Below are 27,563 nucleotides of genomic sequence, written 5' to 3'. Positions count from 1 at the left end.
TAGTCCTCTTTCTTCATCCATAAACAGGCCATTTCCGAAACAGTAGTGAGAGCACAGGAATCTCATTTTAAAAAGACTTCTTTCTGTGGCCTGCAACAACTTTCATATACAGATTGCTTGGGTTGAAAACTGAAGGTTGCTCTTAGAAACAGGAATTTAAAAACAACAAAGATCGTAATGTATGTGAAGGGAATAATTTTGATAGAAAATAATACATTTTTTTAAAAAGACAACACACTGATATGATAAAACATAGAGTGCTGGTACACATTTATTCTTTTATTGCTAAACATCAAATGCCAGCAACTATGGTATCTTCAAGTTAAATACTAAGAATGAATTACAGCACAGTCGAAGGATCTGTAGGAAAAAAATACCTGTGCACCATTAATTAGTATGTGGACATTCAATAAATACCATAGTACAAACTGATGACCAAGAGCCATGTATCCATGAAGTGCTTGTTTAAAATTTGCTGTTAGCATAGATGACAATGACCCTATAAGAGCAATTATCAAAAGGTCAAGTTTAACTGCATGTCTTTTCAAACGGAGATGAAAAGAATATATATGTTCTTTACACATTATAGGTGATTTAAAAAACCTTCGAAAATGTAAACAATGTAGAGTAGGAACACTAAAAATGAAGTTGTACTGTTGAACAACATGTCAACACAGAAAGAACATCTTCAAATTCTCAAAGTAATTCCTTTTTTCTAATTGCTTTACAGAAACCCAAATGGATTATTTTCATAAAGATGATAATATACCAGGGACACAAAGACCTTTCAAGTTATTTTTTGTTAACATATATTTATAGTAAATATTCAATAATACTATTGATAGCTTAAATAGAAACATGCTTTTCTAATCCATAAATAACAGTATTCATCATCCATTCAACCATATTTATTAAGTATTTATGATGTCTCATGCACTGTGCCATGGATGCAAAGATGAGTATGGCTTGGCCCTTGCTCTAGAAGTGCCCACAATAAAGCTGAAGAGACAACAGATAACATTTCCTTTCTTATACAATGAGGCCATCTCTATACAAATGTGAATGACCTGCTCAATATCCTAATAAGAGTGGTTCCTAAATCCTGACCCTATGGAGCAACAGACCAAGATGTTCATATGCTACAAGAAAATGAGGTGTCTGGTGGTTGTTGTTGTTCCCCCCCAGAAAAAAGAAGGAAGTTATTGGTTAGAATTTTCTCTCTTAAATTTTTTTCTCTGTTAAAAAATTGACCTGCATATATACAACATGTTCACTAGTAAACTGCTTGGTTCATGTAATCAAATTAATTATGCAAGTATTTCATGGCATTCCCTAAGCTCTACTACCTAAGCTGATCTGGGCTCTCTGCTAATAGAATTTGATCTTGAATGACTATCTACCTAAGAATACGACAGCCACCTTTTTTCTGGGATAAATAAATAACTTGTACAGTTTTAGTAGTGGTAATGATGACCTCAACTCATTAATAAAATATCAACATTATATTCAAGAAATAATTTCTATTTAAGAAGGCAGGCAAACTTGCAATACAGTCTATAAAGAATTTGTTTAAAATGATTAAAAACTTTTAGTGCCTGAAAAGCAGCTCAACAATCAGAAAAAGGTGAACTCCATGGAATGACTCACTTAGTGAAAAAGTTGGGTACATGGCTGTTAATGTTGAGTTTATGAGGGAAGCACATATTCTTCATCAAAAATAGCATGCTTAGACGCTTGGAAGACCAATAATTTCACAGTGGCCTGTTGACTTCCTGGATCTTCCAGGGCTGTATCTCCAGTCCAAAAGGCCTGGAATTAGTTAGGGCTCTTTTGGGTTTAAGAGTCAGTTCCCAGGCTCTGGCAAATTCACATCTGTACTCACATGCAGCCATTCTCACTGTACTACCAAGTCTTCTGTGGACCCATCGAGGTAGCTTAGGAGAAAGATGGAAAGCAAGGACTGAGTGTTTAATTACCCAACACAGAGAAACATGGAAGCTGCTGGTGAGGACAGACTATGGTTAAGAGCCTAAGCTCCTTGAAGATAGGAACCCAGGACTTAGGCCCCAGATAACCCCAGCAGCACAAGAGAAAATGTCTACCCTGGAAAAGTTTTGAGCTTCAAAGCTTTGTATAGAATGAGACCCAGGACTGCAGCAGATCTGTCTCATGATCTGTTAGAAGACCAGGCTCAGTTCCGACATTCAACTTTAACTTTGTCAGCTCACGTGCTGCAAGTGGAAGATACTTTTTGCAGCTCACTCTGAATGTCAAGGCTGGCTAGTGCTGCCATATGAGACTACAGAGACACCTTATCAAAGAGGCAATTCTTGTGGGGCAAAGCATGGGTCACTGTATGCCCTACTTCCTACTTGGTTCACTTATTTGGTATCATTTGACAAAGATTTTCCCTTTCATGTCAGCAGATTCTTTCATAGAATTTTATTAATTGTAATTAGATCTCAGTTGTCAGAGTACAAAATAATATACCAATAAATCTTAAGATACTTTTCAAAGTAAGACAAAGGATAAGAGATATAGGCCAAGAAAATGCTCACCCTTCCTCTTGGCCAGAATCTGGTCTTCTTCAAATCTGGATTAATGATGCTTTTTAAAAAAGTTTTCCTTGATTAATTCTACTCAATTTTGTCCTCCTTTACACTACCGCAATATGATAGGAGTCACACAAAATGCTTTTATGTGAATTTTCACTTGTTTAGAAATTGTTCTGCAAGCATCCGAAGTTTATTAAGTTCAGTCTTTAAAAGTAGAATGTAGTCAGGACCATGCCTTTCATTTCTTCTTTTTATCCCTCATCCCAGAGTTCGGATATTCTGATACAGGAGGAGCTTAAAGTTGTTGGTTAAAACATAATTGTAAGGAAACGCTTTCTATTTCATATAAAGTATCATTCTGCCAGATGAGTGCAAATATTACCGTGCCGTAACCATCCAGAGTCCCAGGGTCACATTGGCAGCCAAGAGTACACTGCCTCCAAGCAAGATGAAAAATCCTATCAGATCTTTGATATCACTGTCTCCAATCACTGAGGTAAGGGTAGCATCTAGGAAAGAGTTTAAAATCCACTGACCATCCAAAGCAAAACAGGGCACTGCATTGACAATAGCCAGAGCTCCTGAGAGGGAGATCAGGTACCTGGTTAAAATGAGTTAAGGAGCTGATTGTGAGGTCTGAGTGGAAACCACATTATCTAGTAGTCAAAAGAAGATATTTTACTAGAACTGCATTTGAGATTACAGTTGACTTCCCTCTTTTCTTTAAACTTCTGCCCACTAGCATAGGATATTCCTTCTTAGATTTCTAGCGTTTATTTATTTATTTTTTAAAAGATGTATTTGAGAGAGACAGAGAGAGAGAAAGAGAGAGAGCAAGTGTGTGGGTGAACATGGGTAGGGGCAGAGGGCGAGAGATAATCCTGAAGCAGACTCCCTGCTGAGCAAGAAGCCCCATGGGGGGCTGATCCCAGGGCCCTGAGACCATTACCTTAGCCGAAACCAAGAGCTGGCTGCTCAAAAGACTGAGCCACCCAGGCACTCCAGATCTCTACTATTTCAAACAAATTGTTTATATTATCTCAAAGCTCAAAAACTTTGACTAGAAAAATAAAGGCCAATCATTTGTAAACTAAAGCAATCTATAACAAACTCAGAGGAAGCCCGAGTCTTTGTAATCCTTTAATGACACAATGAGGGAAAGGAATGTGGAAGCAATTAGAAATAAGGGAAAATTACTTTTTGATCCTTACAAAGTATTAACTTAGGAAACAAAGATCTTGGCCCCTTCAACACTATTTTACTATTATCTATAAGGCTATAGCATAAATATAACTATAGCATAACTATTTTATCATCTATAAGCTTATGTATATCACAAATCTGAGACAAAGTTGCAATCTACATGGTACCATCTTTTTTTAAGATTTTATTTATTTATTCATGAGAGACACACACAGAGAAAGAGAGAGAGAGAGAGAGGCAGAGACACAGGCAGAGGGAGAAGCAGGCTCCACGCAGGAAGCTCAACATGGGACTCGATCCCAGGTCTCCAGGATCACATCCTGGGCTGAAGGCAGCGCTAAACTGCTGAGCCACCCAGGCTGCTCTACATGGTACAATCTTGATTGTACATATTTTTCAGTAACTGCTCATTTGTTTTCTCTTTCATTTTTTGCAAATTTTTGAGGAAGGAAATGAAAATGATTAAAAGTATCAAAAATATGTATTGTGCACCTGAAACCGATGTAACACTGTAAAATTAACTATACTGCAATTAAAAAAAGAACCAAACTTAGTAATTTAAAATCTAGAAAGTAAAAAAGAAAAAAAGTGACAAAAATAAAGAACCCTTGTAAACTGTTCAGTTTGTTCAAATTCTTCATAATGGTGAATTTTAGGGCAGCCTGGGTGGCTCAGCGGTTTAGCGCTACCTTCACCCAGGGGCATGATCCTGGAGTCCTGGGATCGAGTCCCGCATCCGGCTCCCTGTGTGGAGCCTGCTTCTCCCTCTCCCTGTGTCTCTCATGAATAAATAAATAAAATCTTTTTAAAAAATGATGAATTCTAAAAAATCAAGTTTTATATTCAAACTTAATATGCTAAGGAACCCAAGATTTTGTCCTCTGAATTTCTATTTTAATAGCGGAAACTATTTACTCATTCCTCCATGGAGTCAGAGCGGACAGGCTCAGAAGGCAGAATTCAGCACCTCGGTAGTAACTGAAGCTTTCATTCTTTATAAACTTACTAAAAGGTCTCAGATCCGCAAATTCAACTCCCAATTTATGGTCTGGGTTTCCTCCCTTCCATATCTTAACTTTTCTTCTTCCCTGATAGATCTCTCGCCTTGTAACTTCATTCCTAAAATCTGATCTTTTTCATCGTTAAAGTCTCCTTTGGGGCAGCCTGGGTGACTCAGCGGTTTAGCCCCACTTTCAGCCCAGGGCGTGATCCTGGAGACCGGGGATCCAGTCCCACATCGGGCTCCCGGCATGGAGCCTGCTTCTCCCTCTGCCTGTGTCTCTGCCTCTCTCTCTATGTCTATCATAAATAAATAAAATCTTTAAAAAAATAAAAATAAAAATAAAATCTTAAAAAAATAAAGTCTCTTTTGTATTTGTTAGCAATCAATCAATACTTCTAAGGTCTATGCAGGTCCTATTCAAGGTAAGCCTGATCATCTTCCAGATAACACCTTTTAAAAACATTCTTCATACCAGAAAGGATACTTGACAAATGTCTCCACAACGACAGGCAGATCTATGCTTAGAAAGTTGAAACGTGGGATAAAGCTGGTGATGCTCACTAAAAACAAAACAAAACAACAAGAAAAAAAACAAAAAAAAAAAACAAGGAATAATGAATATTGTTTATACAGCTAAGCAACAGTTTATAAATTTTTCCATACAGTCAAAAATTGGGCTAGCCTATTAAATTGGTTGAGAAAGCCCTTCCCAAACATATGTAGGCAGCCTATATGCTCCACATATAAAAACCATCAATTATTCTAGAATACCTAATAAATACAGTGGACTACAGAAATTCAGGTCCCAGTGTGTACTTATATTTGGAGGTGAGAATAAGTTAAAACTGACTATATGCCAAGTATGACTACCAAATACAGGGACTAACTTAAAAACTATGCCAGAATTTATCAAGAGTCCTTATCCCTCAAAGAGGTATAACCCTAAAGTCACATTTACTCTATTAATAAATAAGAATGACCCAGGTTGTATCTCAGGATATGACTATGAACCAATGAGAGCCTTTTAAAGAGTACCATAAAACCTACATGTTGATCAACTGATGAATGAATAAAGAGAATGTGATATGTGCATACAATAGAATATTTGGCCATAAAAAGGAAGGACATACTGACACATGCTACACAACATGGATGAACCTTAAGGGCATTATGCTAAGTGAAAGAAGTCCGTCACAAAATATTTTACTTACATGAAATGTGCAGAACAGGAAAACTTATAGAAAGAGAAAGTAGATTAGTTGCCAAGGGTTGGGGAGAAATGAGAAGTGATTCCTAATGGATATGGGGTTTCTTTTTGGGGTGATGGAAAATATTCTAGAACTAGATTGTGGTGATGGTTGTACAACTCCAAATATATTAAAAAGTCCTCAACTGTACACTTTAAAAAGGTCTAATATATGGTATGTAAATTATATTTCCATACAACTGTTATAAAAAAAAAGGAACTTAGACATGGGATGCAGTTCCATCTTGCTTCATAAATTCAGATTATATTCCCAATGGTAAATTTCATATAACACTTAAGAACAAGTTAATAAGACTTTGAGAAGTGGCCATATTTACAATAAATAAAATTAACACATGGATTTGTACTGAGTTTCTACCATGGAGAATATATGCCATCTTAATGATTTTCTGAGGGTTGACCACAATAAATACTCACCTGTGTAGTGAAGGTGCAGTGGATGGCCTACATACAACATATCAATTTGAGGTGGATGTTTCACTTTTATTAAGCGAGTGTGAGTTTCCAAAGAAGGTATTATACAGAAACTTGAACTTGAACTTTTTTTACAATCTTTATTGGTTCTACAAACTTGTGTGGCTTCAACTGCTTTCCGGGCAGGTAGGCATGTGTGCTATGAATAAAATATTAAGTAGTCAATACTAAAAATAACTCACTAGCAAGAAAACCAGAAAGTTGTAGCTTTTTAATATCTTTTATGTCACAGAGTATATAAGGAACAAAGTTCACATAGAAGAAATGCCATTTATGCTCACCTACTATGAATTAGATTCAAGTATTCCACTTTGGCCAAATAAGATATTATACCTATAAACTGTTAGAGTCTCAGATGAAATGTGACAAGTGAAATGTAGAAATTTTAATAAAATGACACAAAGCAAAATGGAAAAGTTTTCATAGATTCCATTTTAGTTCTATATAATTATTTTGTAAAAATTATATCAGACAAGCAAGACTTCTTCAGGGACAACTCACCAAACGCTTATTAAAGTTATTTCTGTAGGAAAAGCACACATCTGTGAGGCTGTGATTGTTACAGCATTCAGTCGAACCATCTAGCCGTTTGTACGCTAAAGAGAAATAATTTATTAGAATCTGTTATATAAAAGCAATTTGTAATAAACATTTTGCTTTCAAGACAAAAAAGAGTAAGTAAAATGCATATGAATTTGGAAACAATTGTATGATTCAGAGTTCAGTTTGACAGGCTACTTGATGCTGTGATTTTATGCTACAAAAAAGGATATATTACAAAAAGAGAGGTGTCCAGTTTGGAATCAAGAAGCAGCACTTACCACCCTAGGTTACCTATCTTCATATAAACTTACCGACTGATAAAACTGAAGTTCTAGGGTCTCAGTAGGTTTTGCATTAACTCCAGCTGGTCAAGCACAAATATTTAATGAGCCACTCTTAGCTGCCATAATGCTACTGATCCAGTATTACTATTGAGTTCCTGTGCTGTAGTATTAGCAGAGTGGATAAGAGGATGCCAAGAGACTCTCATCCCTAAAGACATCCCTGTTCTATCAAATATCTATCTTACCTCCATGCTTACTTTGGGGCTTTCCTCATAAAATCGGGACAGTCCAATATGACCCCAGAGATGTGCAATATTTTCCTGCATACCAGTAATTCAGTTACCATTTTTGGAAGACCATGGAAACACGGCAACTGTTTACTCCCATTATACATTTATTTTTAAAAGTTCTTTGGTAGACTGCCTCACTTGTATCTGGGGCAGGATCGAAAAACTAAGTCACTGATACAGGCGAGATAAAAAACTATTTCCATGTATTTATTTTGGAAGGTTTCCTGTATTCAGCAAATCAGATTTGTAAAGTATAAATTGATGTGTAGCAGGGACCAATTAAACTTAGAACCTTATATTTACACTACTATACTTAGATGTGCTGAGGAAGACAGCAAAGTTACTACAGAACTATCAAGAAAATAATTTAAAAAAGGTATATTTTCTAGTACCACAAAAAGCTTCTCTATTATAGGAGTGTCTTTAGGAGCACTGGTGTGAAAATGTTAGTTGATATGCAATGTGATTTTATAAGCATTTTGTATGTTTGCCATTGGTTGTTTTTAAACAGGTTTTTTTTTTTTTTAATTTTATCTATTTAAGTGATCTCTGCACCCAATGTGGAGCTTGAACTCCAAACCCCGAGATCAAGAGTCAGATGCTCTACTGACTGAGCCAGCCAGGAAACTCAAAACAGCTTATTTTAAACTAGGTTATTTGAGGGGTGCCTGGTTGGCTTAGTTCATTAAGTGTCCAACTCTTGACCTTAGCTCAGGTTGTGATCTCAGGATTGAGTTTAAGCCCTGCATTAGGCTCCATGCCCAGCGTGGAGCCTACTTAAAAAAAAGGGAAAAACTCCCAAAACTAGGTTATTTGAGGAAGACATCTTGCATTGGTTAGACTGCCACTATTTCTCCTTGACCAACATAAAATGAAGAACAAAACAGAGGTGAAATAAACTAGCTAATAAATCAGTTTTTCCTGTGCATTGCTTGGCTGCGTAGGTAGTTTTGTCTTCTCAGTGTAACTTAATAGGTATTTAAATTTTGGATGATGAGTGGTCTTTGAAATATGAAAGCAAACTGTGACTATCTAATGGCACAGACAAACCTGTGCCTGTAATCATTCATCAGCCCTAATGGTAAAGTACAAGGTAAAAGGCTGTTTAGGACTTTTTTATTTTTTACCAATCCAGGCTACAGTTTCAGTGCTCTCTCTGATCAGCTGCCAAGTCCTGCCAATTTTTACCTCATTATTTTCCTCCCTATATATATTCCCATTTGAGGGTATATTCTATCTCCTTCTCATCTGACCCATTTGAAGAACCCAAGTAAGTCTTGTTTGCTCACCATCTGGGTAGCATATGCAAGCCTTTCCTATATACTGAATGCTTCCAATGTAGATTAACCTTCCAATGTAGAACTATGAGAATGGAACTCCTCTAATCTAATTCAAAAGTTCCAAAGACTGCACTGCTCCCAAATGATGTCTAAATTCCACAGACTAAAAGAGAGAGACTTCAGCTTTTTTATTACCTTATCTCATAATATTATCTTGCTGAACCATATTACTAGTAGTTCCCTGACTGCTTTCTAGTCTATAGTACCAAGGTTCATTTCTATCTTGGCCTCCTGAAATTAAACTCACTGTTGAAGGCCCAACTCAAGGGTTGCTGCTATAAAACTTGCCCTCATCTTCTCAGGCAAGAGTGATTACCACCAACTCCCATAACTCCCACAAATTCTTGTCATTATCTACAATTAACTTTGTACTGTAATAATGGTCTGCTTTTTTTTTAGGTTTTTATTTAAATTCCAATTAGTTAACATACAGTGTAATATTAGTTCCATGTGAATAATATAGTAATTCCACACCTCCATACATCACCTGGTGCTCATCACAAGTGCCACCTTAATCCCCATCATATGGCCTGTAATCTTTGACTGAGCTCCTTGAGAAAAGTTTCTCAATCTTACATAGGTGCATAACTCAATATACACTGAATACACAAATTCTATGCCATTTGCCTTTGTATTAGTAATTATTTAGAAAATTTATATCTGATGCTTGATCATTAACTTTTCTTGGAGAAATGTATACAATACAGAATTGAAAGTCAAGAATTTGATATCACTTTTGATACAGCATATCTGGTAACACAAATGCTTAAAGGAGCCAACTAGACAGCAAATAAATGAAGTGGATAGAGTTTGTGGCAAAAATAGGAAGTGGTGGGACTGTGATAAATTAGAAAATATATATCCAGCTTTACAGGGTTAGCAGCCAGGCTACTATACTTGGGGCCCTGATTACATAGATCATCCATTTTATTCCAAAAAACCCCCTGAAATCTGAACTTTCATGTGAAACCTCTTGAATTTTAGATATTGGCATCTAATTAATATTTAAAAAAAATACCACACAAGCCAAACCAAACATATCTGCTGAGGTTGGATTTGGCCTCTGGGGTACCACCTATTTGCAACCTCTACGTTATGCCTTCTTCCTATGGTGATTACTCTAACCAAAACATAAATCCATGGCTGTAGCCATCCTGACAAGTTTAAAACCTCCCAACAAACAGAATTTTCCAATAAAGTTAAATATTTTGTTGCAATTTGAGAAGTAAATTTGTTATTTCTCTATCAGTTAAAAAACGTTGTAGGTTTAAAGATTTTTATTTTAGAATCTTTTCTATTGGGTCACATTTAAGGAAAAGTTCCTGTACCAATTTCTGTAACTCAATTCTTAAAACTCTAATATGGGGATGCCACAGACAATTTTCACATTAGTGTACATACTTTTATTAAACATGAGAATCCAATCCAATTCTACTTTAGAACAAGCACTCTTTAGAACTAGACGCCCTGGAGGCATTCATAGGTAGAATTTAACACTGGAAGATTAGGATTGTCCCTTAAATCTCCTCAGTCTGGGAGACAATTAGATAATTCAAGAACAGATGAGTTTCATAATTCTACGATAGGGACAACCTGCATATTCTAAATGTACCCTAAGATAGGCCCCAAGATAGTTGTACAAATAGTCTAGCCTCCAAAGGATAGTCTAGATCAGAGGTTGATTTTATTATATTAAAAATATATTTTTAAAGTAATCTCTACACCTAAAGTGGGGAACTTAACAACCCTGAGATAAAGAGTTGCATGCTCCAGGACGCTTGGGTGGCTCAGCCAGTTAAGCATCTGCCTTCGCCTTGGGTCATGGTCCCAGGGTCCTCGGATGGAGTCCCATGTTGGGCTCCCCACTCAGTGGGGAGTCTGCTTTTCCCTCTGCCCCTGCTTGTGCTCTCTCCCTTGCTCTCTGCCACATAAATAAAATCTTAGAAAAAAAAAAAGAGTCACATGCTCTACCAACTGAGCCAGCCAGGTGCCCCACCAGAGATTAATTTTAGAATAAGGCTGGAAAGAAGAGAGTTTTTCAATCTATAACTCATAGTTCCCTCTAGTTTCTATATTACTAAAATGAACTGAACAATTTTCTTACTCTAGCTTATTAAATATATAAATGTAGTTAAAGCTCCAACACAGGGAAGCAAGCCAAGTTATTTATTCTTAGTTCTATGGTAGAATTTATATCAGCCTCACCTAGTAACCAGTAGTTAACAAATTACAAACACACACACACACACACACACACACTTCCTCTTCAATTTAGGATAGCAAAAAAAAACCTCTGAATCATAACTTGATGTTCACAACGGAAAAAGATACTTTTCTCCAAACACTAGAGATTTAGGCATGAAAACAATCTGGGTACTCAAGATATATGGAAAGGATTCCTGAAAATTTCCTTTTATTATCTTAAACTAGGTGGGGAAGGGTCTTTTCTCACTTGAATTAAAGGTATGTAGGACAGGACAATATTCCCACTGTCAGGCAGTTACAGGGATATACCTTTGCCTCCTTTGAACAGGAATATAGGCTGTTCAAGGGGGATGTCTGAGCTCAAAGCTTTATTTTAGGGAGCAGTTGCTTTTATTTTATTTTATTTTTAATTTTTAATTTTTTTAGCAGTTGCTTTTAGTTTTCAATCTCATGCTCCTGAAAATGTAGTTCAAATGCTGGACTTGTTGAGTACACTCTTTCTTACTCAAGACAATGCTTTCAAGAAAGAAAGAAGAAATTTAGCTTTATGCATATATGAAATAAAGAGTTTCCCTCAAACTACAGAAAGAGGATGCAAGCTACTTGTTAGGAAAATAGTCCCAAATGAAGAGCCAGACTAGTTCTCTGTAACTTTCAGTTCCACTCAAATCACAAAGTGGCAATATGGACACCCAGCAACCTTAAAAGTAGAGACTTGAATATGAATGGGGGAAAAGTTTTTGTTTTCTGTTCTGACCCAGAATGAGATCAGAGATCTATTCTAGGAGCAAAAGGCTCCAAGTCCTCAACCAGAATTCTTTTTGGGGCTTCCTGAAAAGGCCATTCAATCTGCAAGGAGTGTATGGGACAAGCCTAAGGAGCCTTGCTGTACCAAGGGCAGAGGTGGAATTTAACCAAACTTAGCTTTGTTGGTGACATTCACAGTTTAGCAGGTTAATGTTTAAAAATAAAAAAGGAAAGGTTTAACAGAAGAAAAAGGTCTAAACAATTTCATAAGGTAGATTAACCACATTTTTCTAATTTGACGGAAATCTGTTAATATTTTAAGAACATACAGTCTACTTAATTATACCTTAAAAATTTAATAATATACCCACAAGAGGTAAGCAGCTAGAAATGATTGGATAAGACAGCTTATTTACACTTCCAGTATCAGATCTTTCCAAGGTGGCTTTATTATTTTGCAGTGGTGTAAATTCCTAGAATTTTAATTATGTATACTAAATTCCACTCCAAAATGAACACAAATCACTTTTGGATTATTGGCCACTTTGTATTACCATAGTTAGCTATATCTTTCCCCTCCGTTTATAATGAAAGATAAAAAAATGTGCCAAGATACATGTAAAATGCTAATAATTCACAGCTTTCTTAAAAATGTCCACAGCCCCAGTTGTCAAGTCTGCCATTAAAATTAATCTGGTATTTATTTTAAGTTACATTTATAGTCTTTAAGATTCATGTAAGGTAGCTAAATATATGCACTCTATTTTAAATAAAGGTACAGGTTTATCAGACACAGTCATCATGTAAAATCAACAGGTATCCCACCATTTGCTTCAACGTGGATGGAACTGGAGGGTATTATGCTGAGTGAAATAAGTCAATCAGAGAAGGACAGTGTATGTTCTCATTCATTTGGGAAATATAAAAAATAGTGAAAGGGAATATAAAGGAAGGGAAAAGAAATGTTGGGAAATATCAGGAAGGGAGACAGAACATAAAGACTCCTAACTCTGGGAAACGAACTAGGGGTGGTGGATGGGGAGGAGGGCGGGGGGTGAAGGGGAATGGGTGACAGGCACTGAGGCGGACACTTGACGGGATGAGCACTGGGTGTTTTTCTGTATGTTGGTAAATTGAACACCAATAAAAATTAATTAAAAAAAATCAACAGGTATCCTAATACAGTCACTCCTAAGGAGATGAAATAGATATTGAAGAATTATTTTGGGACTCTTTTTTTTATTAGTGTGGAAAGAATAATATCTGCTTTACATTTTTACATAAATACCTCCAAAGATACAGTATATGACCCATAATGGTGAAATACTCAAAAAGATAGTAAGGAAAGAGTTTCATAGTTTTTCAGGAAAATTTTCATTTCCATTCTGTATGACAGGAAAAGGACAAAACCTTGAGTATTTGAAATGCAGATATCCTAAATAAAACAATTCTACTAGAAAGAACTTTGATTACTGTGTCAATTTGGCTTTTGTAATTCAACAGAGATTATACCAAATTTAGAGAAACTGGAGGAAAATGATACAGGACTTAAGAAGTATGAAATACCAGATTATTTTTCTCAGAAAAGAATGCATTATAGGTCATATACCAACCTTCTGTCATCTGAAATGTTTGGGAAGATGGTAAGTGGTTCTTGAGAACAGGAAAAATTTATAAATATTTCAACCTTAAAGAGTCAGGTTAGCCCACTGAACAATGTTAACATTACCACAGGATGTAACACTGTGTGTGTCCTGACATGATGCAATAGGAAGTAATGAGAACTAGGAAGTATTTTCACCCCCTCAAAAAATGTATCCTGAATTTAAGCAAGACTCTAAACCTAATGACCATTTATAGGAAATATGGGGGGAGAGCTGAACATGTTAACGACATCATAAGGATAACACAGAGCCAGATAAATCCAGAATATGGGCAATTTGACAAAACAAATGACTGTTTCTTAAATGATAACCACCCTCCACCCCAAACGGGAAATTGTTTCACGTTCAAAGATACTTAGAAGATATACCATTCAGCCTAAATCAAGTATGAAAAAAGCAATTAGGGGGACGCCTGGGTGGCTCAGCAGTTGGGCACCTGCCTTCAGCTCAGGTCATGATCCTGGGATCCAGGATCGAGTCCCACATCAGGCTCCCTGTGAGGAGCCTGCTTCTCCCTCTATGTCTCTGCCTCTCTCTCAGTGTGTGTCTCTCATGGATAAATAAATCTTTAAAAATAAAAAAGAAAAAAGCAATTAGGGAAAAGTGAATACCAATTAGATATTAGGAATTGGTGTTAATTTTGTTAGGTGGGAATAACAGTACTATGGTCATTTTTTTTAAAAGAGTTTATTCATTTATTCATGAGAGACACAGAGAAAGAATGAGAGAGGCAGAGACACAGGCAGAGGGAGAAGCAGGCTCCTTGCAGGGAGCCTGACGCAGGACTTGATCCGCGGTCTCCAGGATCTTGCCCTGGGCCGAAGGCAGGTGCTAAACCCGCTGAGCCACTCAGGGATCCCCATGGTCATGTTTAAAAAGTCATCATATAGGATGCCTGGGTGGCTCAGTTGGTTGAGTGTCTGCCTTCAGCTCAGGTCATGATCCTGGAGTCCCAGGATCAAGCCCCACATCAGGCTCCCTACTCAGTGGGAGTTTGCTTCTCCCTCTGCCCTTCCCCACCCTCATATGCACTCTCTCTCAAATGAATAAATCAAATCTTAAAAAATAAAAAGTCATCATATATTAAAGACATGTTAAAAGTCATGGATGAAACGATATGATGCCTGGGATGTGCTTTAAAATACTCCCCTCAAAAAAAAAATTAAAATACTCCTCTCAAAAGTGGGCTGATTAGATTAAAAGCTGGAAAAATGTTGATAATTGCTGAAGCTGGAAGGAGGATGCATGAGGTTTCATTTATACTACTTTCTTTTGTTTTGTTCTAAAGTTTTATTTATTTAAGTAATCTCTAGACCAACATCAAGAGTTGCATGCTCCTTGGACTGAGCCAGCCAGGGACCCTCTTGACTTTTTATGTATGTTTGGAAACTTTTTACAATGATAAAAGTTCTTAAAAATGCATTATACATGGAAGATTAAATTTGAAAAAAATTTAAAAATCAGTTTTTACTACTCTGCCATTTTTGTACACAGTATTTTTGTGAAGTTATTCTTGATTATTTATCATATTTCCAAACCCCAAGTAAATGTGGACAAGCATCCAGGACATTTGTTGACTTAAAGATATAGTCGGTGAACAGAACTTGTGTTTTTCAATACTGACAATAACCTGGGTGCTGTGATTTTGTATAAAGAATTCAGAGGCTGATTTTTTCAGAGCTGAAATAAGTTTGGCAGCTTCTGAGTGTAGTAAACTTGCTTCACCTTGTCACTTGCTGCACAAAAGATCTGACTTCAGAGTGTATTTTCAGATGTCAAAATGACTTCCTCTGGATGCCTGACACATAAAATAACTCTACCCCAAATAGCTTTGGATATGACACCACCCATACGGCATGGGGGTATTTAATTACTGGAATTTAGTTAATTGGTTATGGTTGAGCTTGAATGCTGACTTAACACAAGTTCTTCTAAATGCAGACAGAATTAGATACTAGAGTCCTGAAAGTCAAATATAATATTGTGAACGTAGTTAGAAATTCAACAATATATAAAAATTAGTACTCAACTTACCAAGAAGAATGTTTACTAGTTTGGGCCTATCATTACTTAATTGATTTGTTTTAAAGAAATTAGAACATAATAAAATCTATAGATGTGGTCTGAGGATTGGTGAATGGCAAGTACTGCTGCTTGAAGCATTATATTATACTGAAGAAATATACACACCTCTAACTGGGAAGCTTAACTGCTGTAAAGTTGATGCACTAATACAGTAACCAATTTGGGGCTCATAGGCGATGGTATCTAGACATTCATTCCAATCTTGTACATTAGTAACAGGACAATCCTGTAGATGGGTGACAAGGTCTCCCACAAAAAGGCCTCTGGGTCCAATGGCAGGTGAGTCCTTGGGAAGAGGGTACAACCAAATCAGATAACGTATGAAGACAAGCTATGATTAATCTGACCAAATAATAAAGACATTGAGTTAATTAGGTAGAATATTTTGACCAATGCAGAAAATAATCCAGCTCTGAATCCAAGATGTATAGTCCTAGAATGTTAACAAGATAAAACCTAACAGTTACTTTTCCTACTTCTTCAAGATTCTGAAGTTTTCATAATTGAAAAAAAAACTCACTTGCCAACTATGAAGATTAATATAATAAAGTTTTTCCCACTGCTAATTAAAATTTTTTATGAAAGTAGTCATCAGAATGCTTTCATTATCTTGTATACCCTCAGTGGATAAAATTATAAGACAAGTCCTTATCTAAACAGAGTCCCAAATATGCAGACAATACCGTCAGCACAGTGAGTATGTGAGCCAGTTGCTCACAAAAGTAATTTTCTTCTTCCGAAAATCTGAAAAAACATGATGCCATTGTAGTAATTCTTGTCTAAGGGAGTGAAATAAAGAGTTGAAGACAGTAACTTAAACCCCTAAGAAATGTTCTGGCTGGCTAGCCTCGGTTTCAATCTTCTTACTTAGGAGTAAGGACATCTGGCACAAAAGCACAGTTATAAAAGTAAACAAAAATAAATAAATAAAAATAAACAGTAAAGGTAAATGATGCATTTTATCAACAAAGTACAGGCAGAAAATCTTCATACTATCTTTGTAACTCAGAACAGAAGCAATTTTAAGTATTTTTAAAAATCCAGTATGTTTCAAAAAACTTTTTGTTCAACTTAAAAGGATTAGAGTAATTTCTTCAGAAGAAACCGATCATTCAAAAAAAAAAATAAAGTAAATTAAAAAAATTAAAGAAATAAAAAAAGAAACCGATCATTCTATATATGAAAAGTTGAATATAAGTTCCTAACATAAAATGCTAAGTGTTACATCACAAAATCTGGTAGACGAATGCCTCACGTAATCCTTATTATTTACCTCAGCAACTTCAGTGATGAGCACCCCGACTCCAGTGTAGTAAAATGGCAAGAGAATTACAGGGAGGAGAACAAGAGCTAAAATGCCAAGGAGTGCAAGGACAAAATTATGCCATATACCTGAAAAGAGAGGAAAAAAAAAAGAAATAAGCTCAACTGGGGCAGGAATGATCTAGGTATCTGGACTTATAACACCTGGGCATTCAGATAAGTTAGTAAAGTAACCAGAAGAAGCGGTGAAGCATATAGATCTACTTATTAGTACAGAGGAAAGATGTTCAGTTAGAGGCCTCTTCCATTTCAGATACTGAAATGTAAAATGAGCATGTTAATACCACATTAAGACCATAAATCATATGCTAATATGATTTAACACTAATGGAATCTATATGTTACAACATATATATGAAACATAGAATTAATATTTTCTACTTGCTTTATCCTCATTTCAGAAAATGTATACATTATTAATTGAAGCATATTTGTGATCTTTGAAAAAAATTTCAACGCTATTCAAATAAAAGTTAAGATGAAATAAAAAACATTCTTGCTGAGCTGTGTTATGGAAATCCAAATGGTCCTTGGAAAAAGAGAGTGTTTTAGGAATTAAACTATTATGGAGAGTGATATTGATGGACCAAACAGAGTATCTTGCACCATGTCACAGACTACAACCATCTCTATCAAATATACAGAGATTGTTTTTCTTCTTCCTCTTTTTTTTTTTTTTTTTTAAATACAGAGATGGTTGTGAACTCAGTGGTGTGCTGGAGGCTGGCCCTACAACCTTGCCACAGCTGTGTACATCTCTTCCTAATTCCTCCTTCAGGGACTCCCCTCAGAGAGGCAACCAAGGAATGGTCCCTATACCCCATACATTCCAAACATCTCCAAGAGGGTAAACGCATCAGTGCTTGAGAACCAATGTTTTATAACGACAGAAACGTAACCTAAAGACATCTCCCAGACTCACAGGAAGCTGAGTATGGCCATATGACTGCTTTGGCTAGCAGGATATGAGTGGAGGTAATAGGGATATAATTGTCTTCATTGCTGGAATGTAGCTATGATGGAGATAAACCTGAGTCCATGACATAGAAGCTGCATGTTAGGAACAGCAGAGCTAACAAGACAGAGTTTGGGTCCCCCAAATAATACAATTATCAGTGCTGAACTACTTACATTTGGAATGTTTTATGAGAGTTTAAGCCATTGCTGTTTTTAGCTATTATGGTAGTCAGATATCTAAATAAGACGTGTTTCCATGTACCTTATTCACACTGTTAAGACATTCTTCCTTTTTTTTTTTTTTTTTGAGTGCTGTAACTTGTTTAATTCTGGAAATATCCAGAGCAAGTCTAGTCCAGGATACAATGGGTAAACAATCTAGTCTATATAGAGAAATCTTTTTAATATACCAGTGGAAAAAAAATATACCAGTGGTATCAAACTCTTTATTGGAAACTATATTTTGCTTTTCCATGTATGTACTTTGGATTTTTCTCTCATTTGAATATTCATATCTATCCAATTTCTTATATCCACGACTTTATTTTCTTATATACATTACTTTACTAATTTATCAGAATGCCCAGTTCTTACAACGATTAGAGTAATCCACTTTAAAAAACATACTGACTTATTTATAGGGTTCCCTACTAATGATCACTTAGCCTGTTTTAACTTTTTCATACAATGCTGACAACTTTGCTCACATCATATATATCTAGTTAAGTCTGCATCTGTGAGGGTATGGAAGGTTACATACAAACCGAATTGTTGGGTCAAAAAAATGTGCATTACAATTGACCTCCAGGGGTGTCTGGGTGGCTCAGTCAGTTGAGCGCCTGCCTTTGGCTCAGGTCCATCCCTGGGACAGGGCCCCAGTCAGGCCCCCTGCTCAGCGGGGAGCCTGCTTCTCCCTTTCTTCCCTGCTCACGCTCTCTTGCTCTCAAATAAAATCTTAAAAAAAATTAATCTCCAATGAGTCTGCATTAATTTGTTTTTATAATTGGCATAGGTTTCCTTACCCTGTAAATAACACTGGATACTATAACATTAGATTTTGCCATCTGCTAGGTTAAAGGTAAGATCTGTTGAGATTTAAGTACAAGCTTGTACATTTTTCATGTTTATTTTTTTAAAGATTTATTTATTCATGAGAGACAGAGAGAGAGAGAGAGAGAGAGAGAGGCAGAGACACAGGCAGAGGGAGAAGCAGGCTCCATGCAGGGAGCCCGACGCGGGACTCGATCCCAGGTCTCCAGGATCAGGCCCGGGCTGAAGGCGGGGCTAAACCGCTGAGCACCCGGGCTGCCCCATTTTTCATGTTTATTAAAAGACTATTTGTATTTGTTGTTTGAGAACTATTTCTATCCATTGCCTGTTTACATTTTTTTTACTAATTTGTATATATTATTTTTGAATGTATATATTAACTTGGTCCTTTGTAAGAGGTATTACAATTTTTTTCCAGTTTGTTTTTTGGCTTGGTTTTACCTATGCAGATACCTTACATTTTGGTGTGGTCAAATTGTTCCTTTGCATTAAGCCTTTTCCAGTTCAAGATTATAGAAGGCACTCATCTGGTGTTTTCTTATATTGCTTCCATAGCTTGATATAGAAAACAAAATTAAAATAAAAACTTTCTTTTGCCTACTGGAATTTACTCTAGTAAAACTAATTTAGTGGTAGAGTATAACCCTCCCCAACCCAAATTGCTAGTCTCAGTACAATTTCACAAAATAATCCATCCCCAATGTTGATTAGATTTACCACTGTTGCCATGTGTTAAATTCAACTTTTCCCCCAGCTCCTCAGGATGGCAGTCCATGGGAGACTGCCATGAGGAGAACTGCACTCTCACCATTTCTCCCTTATTAGGATAATCCCACCACACAACCATAGCAAAGACTCTATTGTTTTCTCATTCAGAGTCAGAAGGGTAATAGAGCAGCACTGCTTTCTGGACTCTGCACAGCTTCTTGTCTCGTTAGGGATGCAGCTGGCACAATATTACCCCTCTAGATTCCATACTTGCCCTTGATGGCAAAGTGGCAATACAACATACACAGTTCCTTTATTTAAAAAAAATCCCTTGTCTGTTAATGATTTATTTATAAGTATACCAAAGGAATCTTTGTTATAGCTTTTACTTTTTCTAAAGCAGGGGTTTTTGTTGTTGTTGTTGTTTGTTTTTAACAGTGGCACTATTGGCATTTTAGGCCACTTAATTCTCTGTTGTGGGGAACTATATTGTGCAAATAGGTTGTTCAGCAGCGTCCCTAGCCTCTACCCACCAGAAGCCAGTAGCAACTTCCTCATTTTCTCTATTTTCTAGCTATGGTATTTATATAGGCAAGCTTTTTCCTTCTTCAGAAGAGGTATTTTATTTTTGCTTTTTCTATTACACAAGATATACATATCAAGTATTTTTGAAAAAAGTCAAGATACACAATATATTCTACAACTGAGCACCACTCTCTAACTGAATATTCAAAGAAATTATACTAAACAACAGCACCTGACAGTACTTTTGGGAAATAAAATGACTAAAACAGATTTAAATTGTCTTATACTATTAAATCACATCTAATATTCAATACTATGGAAATCAATGCAGTTAAAAGGTAGTTAGGAAAAAATGTGTTAACATCAAAGAATACAACCAAAATTAATACAGCTAACAAAATCTATATAACTTTATAAACAGGAAAATACTTTGTGCACACATATAGCTGTTCATTCTTTTAAAGAAAATCTATCAAAAAAAAAAAAGAAAATCTATCACAAGCAAAATTACCAAACTTTAGAAAAAAATAGAATTACTAAAAATATTCCTAAAAGTATAATTATTAATTATGAACATTTGGAAAATATAGAATTTAAAAAATTTGTAAGCAATACATGAAACTTCGTATTTTAAAAAAAATGTGAAAAGAAGTCCCATTTTTAGAACAGTTGTATAAAGAACTGTCTTTTGATGTGAGATTCATAAATTATCCTCCTGTTGGGACCAAACTTTATAAAAACACCATGTATTTCAAGTAGCATTACAGAACAAGATTTAATATCTTAATGTTATCTTATATAAATGAATACTTTTTTTTTACTTTTTACTTTCATTTTTACTACTCTTATCAAAACATGACCCTTAGATGTATAGGTATCATTAAAAAAATTATTTCCTAGAAGCAATACACAAGAGAGGTGTATTTATTTCCAATCGCATTCCTATTAGACACTTCCCAAGTTTGAGAAGGGTCTTCTTACTGGTTGTTTTTGTTCTTTGCATGTGTTAAGATATGAGACTTCAGGTTAGTTGACTGAGCGAACTTCTTATTGCAGGCATCAAAGGGGCAAATGTAGGGCCTGTCTCCGGTATGGATTCGCACATGTGTACGCAAATTGAAGTCGAGGGAAAAGCATTTTCCGCAGCCTTCAAATGTGCACTGAAAGGGCTTCTCCCCAGTATGCACCAGCTGATGTCGTTTTAGTTTCGAGCTCTCGACAAAAGCTTTGCCACATTCTGCACATACGTGGACTCTAGGACCGTGGGTGTGCAGATGTTTCCGCATGGCAGAATTATCTTTGAACATCTTCACACAGCCTTTATGAGGGCAAGCTATTGTTCTTAGAGCAGCTTCTTTGGGTTTTGGCTTCATTCTAGTAAATTCTGCCAGTTGTTTAGGATCTGAGAGATCAATACCAGGTATTCCTTCGGGAGGAAGCTTCTTTCCGGTCATGTACTCTGAATAATCAGGAGCAGAGTCCTCAATCTGCCCGGTCTCCTGGTCTCTTTTCTCGCTTGGGGACCACAGGGTAACGGAGAACTCGCCCTCCAGGGTTTTGATCTGCACCTGCTTCTGCTCCCATTTCTTGCAGTCCATCTCGGAGCTGCTACTTCCAGCCTGGTCCTCACTGGCGGTGTGATTTTTCTTACTGCTGGCCTTCCTGTGTTGGCCGCCGCGCTTTTTGCTGCGGCTGTAGGTTGATGACGATGCGGAAGCTGACAAGCCAGCCAGGGTCTGCTGGAAGCCGTCGTCTTCATCAACCGGGAAGACCATCTGGTCCTCGAAATTGCTGGTGGCCTGCAGGTTTTCTGACTCGTAGTAGCTCACCACTTCCTCCTGTGTCTGCACCATGATTAGGTCCTGGTCGTGGTCCCCTTGGTTCGGGTTGTTGGTAACAAGCGGCTGCAGTGCAATCAGAGGCGGATGGTGGTGGCCACCGTGGACCCAACTGCCGCTGATAATCTCATACTCGGTGATGGTTTCCATCGCCATTGCCTCCACAGGGATGCTCTCCACAGGGATGGTCTCCACAGGGATGCTCTCCACAGGGATGCTCTCCACAGGAATGCTCTCCACAGGAATGCTCTCCACAGAAATGCTCTCCACAGGGATGTTCTCCACAGGGATGCTCTCCACAGGGATGTTCTCCACAGGGATGGTCTCCACAGGAATAGCGTCCATGGGGACGGCCTCCAAGGGCATGGCCTCCAAGGGGACGGCGTCTAAGGGGATGCCGTCCAACGGGATGCCGTCCAACGGGATGCCGTCCAAGGTGACGCCGTCCAAGGAGATGCCGTCTAAGGGGATGCCATCCAAGGGGACGCCCGCCATGGGGACGCCGTCCAAGGGGACGCCCGCCATGGGGACAATCGCCCCTGGGGCAGTCTCCACATGGATCTGGTGCAGCTCCACAAGATCGGTAAGGATCTCCAAATTTTCTGTGGGGATGTAGAGAGCGTCGTTTGAGGCCATGGCTGAGAGCTCCACAGAGGCTTTGGCTCCTCGGCAGCTGGTGGGCGGCTGGCAGGCTGCAGAAAAGGCTGAGAAAGGCGAGCGCCCCGAGGAAACTGCGAGCACCAGAGACCGGTCTGCGCCGTTCAGCAGCAAGACGCGGAAAGGGCCGAGGACGCAGCGTAGCCGGAGGACGCCGAGGACGCCGAGGACGCCGAGGACGCTGAGGGCACGGAAGATGCGGGTGCTTCTGGGAGCGCCTGGCGCATGCGCTTCTCAGTGCCTCACCAAGTACGTGCATACGTTCACATCCACGTACTCGTGGATGCTCCAGGCTTCGTGCACACGTCACCCGCTCCTCCTCGCTCCGAACACCACGGTATTGTTTTTTGAATATTAATTCGGTGGTCACGTTCTTCACAGAATTTTTCTAGATTTCCATTGATGTTCTCGTTTCCCGTGTTCCACCAAGGGAACCAAAGTGGCACAAGGTATATAACTCTGGAAACACGGCTTACTCCTAGTATTTTTGCTTCCTTCTTCCCTCGTACTGTGCAGACCCACATTTAGAGACCATTTAATAGTATCAGTGATAAATTGGTAATGGGATTGCTTGCCTCGTCCTTTAACAAGAATGCTTGTTAGTCTTACGCCACTAGGAAGTGTCCAGCTATTTTTACTTCTACTAAGGAGATATATATATATATATTTTTAGCCATTAATGGATGTTGAATTTTGTTAGATACCCAGTCGGGTAACTGCTGAGGTGAGGATTTCTTCCCCTAATGGTAAATGATGTTTACCATTTTCAAACAGATTTCTTATTGTTGGACCGTCTTTGCATTAATTAAATATATCATACGTAGAGTTTTTGGTACTTTATAAGATGTTGTATCAGTGTTAAATTAGCTTAATAATTTTAAAAAAAATTTCCTTCTCCATGCGATCAATAAAGTTTATGCTAAACTGGAATTAAAAAAAAAAAAAAAAAAAACCTGGGCAGCCTGGGTGGCTCAGTGGTTTAGCGCCGCCTTCAGCCCAGGGCTTGATCCTGGAGTCCTGGAATCGAGTTCCGCGTCGGGCTCCCTGCATGGAGCCTGCTTCTCCCTCTGCCTGTGTCTCTGCCTCTCTCTCTCTCTGTCTCTCTTTCTCTCTTTCTCTCTCTCTGTATCTCTCATGAATAAATAAAATCCTTAAAAAAAAAAAATAAAAAAACCTTTTCCTTTCCTTCAAGATTGGGAAGAATTATACCTATGAAACTTTCAGGGGCATTCTTCCTCAACTTTCTTCATTTCTCCCATTGTAATTAGCCTATTGAGATTTTTAAAAAATCTTCTCTGGAGTTTAGGCCATTTATATTTTTAAATAATTATCTAAGTTTTTGAAAAATGTTTGCAGAGATGAACAAAACACTTTTATAATTGTTTTGATTTTCTCTGTATCAGTTGTTATTCCCCAATCTGACTGCAAATTGTCTGTAGTTGCTTTTTGCCATGTATAAAAAAAAGCCTCTTAAGACCTTTTTCCTACTTTTTTACCTACATCTTTATTATATCATTTGTTAACTATTTTATAGTTTTCTCACTTCAGTTGAATGCTTAACTGACTTATTTTCATTTATTTCATAACTGCAGTAAATTTTCCTTTTATTTATTTTTTTTTAAAGATTTATTTATTTATGATAGAGAGAGAGAGAGAGAGAGGCAGAGACACAGGAGGAGGGAGAAGCAGGCTCCATGCCGGGAGCCCCACGTGGGACTCGATCCCAGGTCTCCAGGATCAGGCTCTGGGCTGAAAGTGGCACTAAACTGCTGAGCCACCTGGGCTGCCTCTCATTATCATTTTTAAATATACCACAATTAGGTTTTGATTTAAATTGGTCAATTTTTATGTTTCACGGTCATTGAAAAGATGTCATGATATAGAGTTTGACATATTTATTGAATTTTCCTTTACTACTTAAGAGTTTTGATCATCTGACTTTTCATACTTATCTGCCATGTATTGAGAAATGAGATCAGCTTCCTTTATTATATTTTTGTTTTTTCCTTGCATTTTTCCCATTTTTGTTTTGATGGTTTGTTACTTGATGTAGTGAGTTTACAATGATTACACTGTCATTGTGGATTACATTCCTTATGATTATTAAGTGACCCCTTATGTCTAAGTAATTTAATGTAGTCATATTTTCTGTTCACATTTACATGGTATGTCCTGTTCATTTTACTTTCAGTCTTTTAAAAATTGTTGTTTTTGAAGAAACTGGAATGTAAATTATTTTGCTTTATTACTTTAAAAAAAAAAAACACTTAAGTAATCTCTACACCCAACATGACCCTGAGCTCAAGAGGCACATGCTTCCTCAGACTGAGCCAGCCCAAAGCCCCTTGCTTTATTACTTTTAACTGAGAATCTTATAAACTGAATTTATCAACTAAAAGATGAGACATTTTCATTTGTGATGTGACTACTTTCCATAACAATATGCACATGAATAAAGAAATTTAAGTCTGTTACCTGCACAGAATATCCTTAGCTGCTGGACTGGTGATATAAGTTGCAAATGAGTGGTGAACAGATCAACAAATGCTCCAGGATAAATAATGAAGAGAAAAATCCCAAAGCCATTAAATCGAACTTGTTCCCTAAGAAATCACAAAAGAAAAAGGAATTAACAACTAGTATTGCATTTTTCAAATTAATAATGTATTTAATCTTAAAACTTCCTACTGTAATTTAAATTCTTGCTTAACAGGTGTCTCTGGACAGTCAAGAAAAATAAACTAATATATGGTAGTTATCTCTCCATAATTTTACAGTAGTGTACAGGTTTGGTTATCTGTGAAATTGCATAAAACAAGGGCATTCTGAAATAGGCTTAAAGCTTCAAAACTTTTAGAAACCAATACGCTGAGCAATAACTTGAAATTAGTCATATATAAAGAAATGGTTAATATTTCCATGAGAAGGTAAATGAAAGAATTTTATGGTTTACTTTGAATTATTTTCAGAGGACACAATGGAAAATATAATTCAAGTAAAGTATCTAAATATTTATACCTGTCTTAGCAATTATAAATAAAAGTGGAGTTTTATCTAAGTATATTCCTATTGAATTAATGTTAAAATAAATACACTTAGATATGCATAATGCTCAACTGTTCTTAAGAAAACTATTTTTTTATCAATTCATTCTCTAAAACTTGAATTACACCTAACAGCCTCATAAGACCAAACAACCATACTAAAAAAGCCATCCCCCCAATATATCGTACTATCATTTAGTAATGAGTATATAAGATTGACTGCAAAACTCAGTTTCACTTGGCAGTTGGATTTTATAAAAGATTGCACTGTTTCATGAATATTCATTGAAGTAATAAACTGTTAATAACACTGATTTTATATGCAGAACCCTAAAAGCTGCAATGCCAAAAATATGGAAGCAAAAGTGAGAGATAAAAAGAAAAAGAGGCTGCCCACTTAAACCACTATATGTCACACTTGTGTAACAGTGTATGCTCTGTCAAGATGAGGGTTTACTGGTAGTCAACAGACTCTTGTTCATAGGCAACTGGAAAGTAGTAAGAAGTGATTACATCTTCTTCTATGAAACCTTTCATATGGTACATATACCCAGAGGATAAAACACATTTCCATCAGTATGTGTGTTCATCACTGCAATAATTATCAGTGGGAGTGAAGGGGAAATTGTGCTCTCCTATCACAACTTTATAAGTTTAGGAGCCTTTAAAATGCTCAGGTGTAATTACAATGATACATTTGAGTAGTCAAGACAAGAGGAGGGCATACTTGAAGCAAGTTCCAGGTCTCATCCTCTCTTATCTTCTACTTGGGTTTCTAGATAGACTATGATATTTTTTAACAAACCCAGAGCTTTCAATGTTCTTGCTCTAGCCAGCAGAGGCCATAAGTAAAAGCAGAGAAGTATTTCAGCCAGTAAGTCAAACAAAGTACTAAGAAGTCAAGTGAGTGGGCTCCAAGTGCATTCTGACCTAATGATGAATATAAAGATTAGGTTTCAGTGTTTGATGAAAATCTTGAAGAACCATGAAGATACAACCATGCTGTTAAAGGGCAAAGGATAGAAAGACCTAGATTAGAGATGTGTACATAGTTGAGTATATTCATCAACATATTAATCTTTATAAAAGAGAAGGTACCTCAAAATAATGTGGATATGCACTGGGCAAAATCCATAGAAAGAAAAAATATCAAATGTAGCATATTTTAGTAATAAATCCTAAGTAAAGAGTTTTTACATGTAGTAGAAAGAAAAATATCATTACCTAATAGCTGCTATCCCATGTCCGATTTCATGTACAACACCACTAATGAGAACTGCAGCGAAGAAATAGGTCAGTTGGTTGACAGGTAAATTTATACCAGGAACCTGTTCACAGACACAATGATAAATACACAGTTGGGCACCAGGAAACCACATGTTCACTCTGTGTTAAAGCTTAAACTTCCAGGCTGATGGTTCTGTACACTAAAAGTAGGGGTGCCTGGGTGGCTCAGTTGGTTAAGCATCTGACTCTTGGTTTTGGCTCGGGTCATCTCAGGGTCATGAGATTGAGCCCTGCTTTAGGCTTAGCATTCAGCACTGAATCTGCTGGAGTTTCTCTCCCCCACCTTGTGTGCTCTCTCTCTCTCTCTCTCAAATGAATGAATAAATATTTTAAAGTAAAAGTAATATGAATGAATGGTTCACTTCTCTACTTCTGTCACAATAAAAGTAAGAACATCAGTTTTTTGAACTAAGCAGTTTTTGAAACACTATCTCTAATCTAGAGATAACAGGAAACACCAAGTTAAAAAGTTGAAGCTTTTGCTTCCTGAAGTCTTCACCATGGGAAAGAATTA

The 27,563-nt window shown here is 37.0% G+C and overlaps 1 protein-coding gene across 5 annotated transcripts in view; it reads right to left on the bottom strand.

Moving 5' to 3' along the window:
• Positions 1-253: 253 nt before the first annotated feature.
• MBTPS2 (membrane bound transcription factor peptidase, site 2) overlaps positions 254-27,563 on the bottom strand; it is a 40,299-nt gene continuing 12,989 nt past the window's right edge. For 2 of the 5 annotated variants that reach the window (XR_003234820.2, XR_011998270.1), the window contains 9 exons: positions 26,987-27,090; positions 25,194-25,321; positions 16,934-17,052; positions 15,766-15,946; positions 7,004-7,098; positions 6,446-6,641; positions 5,246-5,321; positions 2,559-3,156; positions 254-1,934 (listed from right to left, as the gene is read on the bottom strand). Coding sequence is in view for 3 of the 5 variants with exons in the window: in XM_072744461.1 (XP_072600562.1) it covers positions 21,201-22,697 (1,497 nt within the window). In the remaining 2 variants the exon portion in view is untranslated. Of the gene's footprint in view, positions 3,157-5,245; positions 5,322-6,445; positions 6,642-7,003; positions 7,099-15,765; positions 15,947-16,933; positions 17,053-19,449; positions 23,774-24,496; positions 25,322-26,986; positions 27,091-27,563 lie in introns of those variants that run through there. The other 3 variants (XM_025997453.2, XM_025997454.2, XM_072744461.1) reach the window with 2 other exon arrangements.

Source organism: Vulpes vulpes, chromosome X, assembly GCF_048418805.1.
Source record: "Vulpes vulpes isolate BD-2025 chromosome X, VulVul3, whole genome shotgun sequence".
NCBI classification, from domain to species: Eukaryota; Metazoa; Chordata; class Mammalia; order Carnivora; family Canidae; genus Vulpes; species Vulpes vulpes.
This window is presented reverse-complemented; position numbering and strand designations above follow the sequence as displayed.